The sequence below is a fragment of the Limulus polyphemus genome, unplaced genomic scaffold, assembly GCF_000517525.1.
Source record: "Limulus polyphemus unplaced genomic scaffold, Limulus_polyphemus-2.1.2 Scaffold4205, whole genome shotgun sequence".
In the NCBI taxonomy this organism is placed as follows: domain Eukaryota; kingdom Metazoa; phylum Arthropoda; class Merostomata; order Xiphosura; family Limulidae; genus Limulus; species Limulus polyphemus.
The window spans coordinates 63,295-66,918 of record NW_013669815.1 but is presented as its reverse complement, the minus strand read 5'-3'; the positions used below and the strand labels follow the sequence as shown (position 1 = coordinate 66,918).

At 29.9% G+C, this 3,624-nt stretch overlaps 1 protein-coding gene across 1 annotated transcript in view; it reads left to right on the top strand.

Annotated features, from left to right (window-relative positions):
• The window catches only part of LOC106470760 (CD109 antigen-like), a 50,190-nt gene that overhangs the window by 32,363 nt on the left and 14,203 nt on the right, over positions 1-3,624 (top strand). Inside the window, exons 19-21 of the mRNA XM_022399390.1 lie at positions 22-217; positions 1,335-1,413; positions 3,357-3,537. Of these exons, the coding sequence (XP_022255098.1) occupies positions 22-217; positions 1,335-1,413; positions 3,357-3,537 (456 nt within the window). The remainder of the gene's footprint in view (positions 1-21; positions 218-1,334; positions 1,414-3,356; positions 3,538-3,624) is intronic.

The window sequence follows — 3,624 nt, the reverse complement described above, 5'->3', positions numbered from 1 at the left end:
AATAAAATAAACTTTTTCTCGTGTGCAGGTGATGTTTTTGGCCCTACCTTCCCAACTGTACCTGTAAACACTACAACATTGCTCCGGAAACCTTGTGACGGTGGGGAACAGAACATGTTTAATTTTGCTGCTAACTTATATACCCTTCTGTATCTGCATCAGACTGGACAGCAAAAACCAGAAGTGGAGAGGAGAGCCATTCATTACTTAAATATTGGTCTGTGCTAATCTTCTGTTATATAATGAAATTATAAATAACACTTGAAGGTTTTGTAAGTAAAGATATTAGTTAAAAAAAAATACTAACCCTAGCTTTGGTTATTATAATTAGTAATGTTGATTCACCATTGATTTTGTTTAGAAAATATTCACTATATAATGATGAAAAATTTAATAAGAAGAAGTGGAGAGGAGAGCCATTCATTACTTAAATATTGGTCTGTGCTAATCTTCTGTTATATAATGAAATTATAAATAACACTTGAAGGTTTTGTAAGTAAAGATATTAGTTAAAAAAAAATACTAACCCTAGCTTTGGTTATTATAATTAGTAATGTTGATTCACCATTGATTTTGTTTAGAAAATATTCACTGTATAATGATGAAAAATTTAATAAGAAAACATTTATTGCGAGTCCACTGGAACTTGAATTCTAAAGAATTTAATTTCATTAAATATTTTTTATTTGTTATTTTTACATTATTTGATTTGAAACCACCTAAGCCTATAATAAATTCCAGATTACAAGATTTGAATCTGTTGGGTAATTAAATTCTATACTGAATATGTATAATTACTGAGGCATGAATTGAATGGAATGTAATATTCTTCTAAATATTTCACAAGAGAACTCAAGTAAAAACTTATAAACAGATTCAATCACCATTTAACAGTTTTTCTTTTTAGTCGTGAATCAAATCATGTGGTAATAATAATAAATGAAATGTTTAGGTGAGTCAATAACACTTGGTATCAAAGAGCTAACTCATTCTCTAATACAACCTCATACTGCTTGAGATAATTCACAGTAATTGCAGAGTTTTATTTTGTTAGTATTTTAGATATTGTATAGTTGAAATTCTTGATGGACTTTTCCTGCCTTGTTTCTTGAGTGGGAAAATGTTTTTTACTGTATGCTAAAGAAGGTCTCATCAAAGAGATCAAAATGTTGTTCCACTCAAGAAACAAGACGGGAGCAATTCAAAACAAATTCTGGTCTTACATTTAACCAAGTTATATTTTTACTGAAGTAACAAATGTGTTACGTATTTCTTCTGTCATATAACTTATGATATAGAAACTGAATTCTTATACAGTTCTAACTTAACATCAGGTTATCAGCTTCAACTTAGCTACCAAAATGAAGATGGATCGTTCAGAATGTTCCGGTGGAATGATAAACCCAGTGTTTGGTAAGTTTTATACATATCCTGTTGCCATAGAAACTTGTAATGAGAGACAAAAAAATACATCCTGTTGTCATAGAAACTTGTATTGAAAGACAGTAGAATCTAGCATGCTTCAGGTAGTGTGAATTTTTTGAAAATGCCTTATTAGCTACAGTTGGTGGTAAACTCTTCAATGCATATAGTAGAACTCTCAACTGGCACAGAGAAGTACTGGGTAATGTGGATCTTCTGAATGCCACATTGCCGAAAGTGACAAGATTGTCTAATTTATTAAAAGTGCAAATAAAAACTATAAGGTTAATTCAAAAGGTCATAACAGGCATTGGTTTGATAGTATAGTATTTAATATAGTCATGTATTTTCTATTATAATACATAAAACTAAACCTGGAAATCCATTGTACATGGAATAGTTGAAAATTATTAAGTCATTTATCTAACTTTCTACACAAAAATGGAATTTTTGCTTTGCCAGAATCAACATTATACACTTGTTAGTTATTAACAGTATATGTATCTAATTGGACAAATGGAAGTCTTGGGCAATATAACATTCATTTGAGGCATTATGGGAAATGTTCGTTAGTTTTGTGTAGCTTTTTAGAATCATTAACTATTGTTTAGATAAATGTAAATGAGGAACATAAAAAACTTTTTGAAATTGTTTAGTCACTTCAGAATCTTTATGCGCATAGCTTTAATCATGCTTGCACTGCGTGTTTTGCCCGAATATAGTTTTGATAATGGAATGAAGTGTGATATGTAGACATACCATGCCTTTGCTATCCCTTAATTGTTTTAATATAGAAATTTTCATTTATTAAGGTGTATATGCAGGTGTCACATAACACACAATACATATGTCAATAAAATTGTTGTTTCTTTCATCCTAGCTACCTATTGTTCTGTGTCATTCATCTATGTTATCACTTTTGTCTTCCCATTGGAAAGGTTTCTGCATACTGTAAGTATAGACAATTGACCTTTTCCAATGGCAGGTCAGTCTGATGTCTAGAAGCTATAATCTATGATGAATGGATAGCACGTTATCCTGGGAAAGTGTGATGTAATAGCTTTAATATATAATGTGACTTTTTTGTTTGCTCTGGAACAAGCACTTATATACTGAACAACTTTTAGCTCTCCAGTAAAGGTGACTGTCCACCATACTGTGTTTGTGATAAAATAAAGATGGATTTTCACTGTGTTTCACATTTGTGTCCATAATCTCGTGCTTTCTCAAGTCAGAGAATTATTTGGATTATATGTCTTGCTCGAATCTCCTGTTATTCTGTGGACTCTTGGGGGAAATTACTTTACCTGAAAATACCACAGAGTAGGTAGGAAGGAAATGAAGTAATAAAATCAGGAAGTCTTAAATTTTTTCATGGGTTTCTGAAGGTTTACTTCAACAGTGCACCACATGTTTGGTTAATTAATTATAAAAACAAGAACAGTATTTTCAGAGATCATTATTTAACTTACAGATGTTGCTAAAGTATTTACATACTGTAGAAATTAGAAAAGTACATGCTTTTTATATTTTATTGTTTCATACTATGTCTTTTTTTTGGTATTTTAAAATGAATATTAAAAGATACCTTGCAACTCATTATATTTATTCATTAATCATCATGTGAAGTTTTAAAGACTTGAGAAACCATTGAATCAATATACTCAAATTCTTTTAAAGTTGAGTTTATCATTTTATTTCTTGTTTTGAGTCCTAAAGTTTCAACTAAATAGGCTTAAAAAGTTTATCTTGTTTTCGGTACAAAATGGAGAAAAATATCACATATCGGTTAGAAACAAAAACAAAAAATAAAGAGATTAATATTGAATAGAATAATCTTGTTCTTTTCTATTTGCCTTAAATAATTTTGAGACACTTGTAGAAAGAGACGTCTATTTTTATTGTTAATGTTAGTTGCTTATTCTAATTTTTAGGTTAACTGCCTTTTGTATTCAAGTTTTTCACAAAGCAGTTTTGGAAGAATGGAAAAATTTCCTTTTCATTGATCCAACAGTAATTTCCAAAGCTGTCAAGTGGTTGTTGAATTACCAATCACCAGATGGTGGGTTCTTTGAGACTGACCTTTTTCCTTACGACAGGAAAATGAATTTGACAGTAAGCAAACATTAAATATACATCCTAAAACTCAAATATAGAAAAAATAAAACAGATTTAATGAAAGATGTTTGTTTGTTTTTTTTG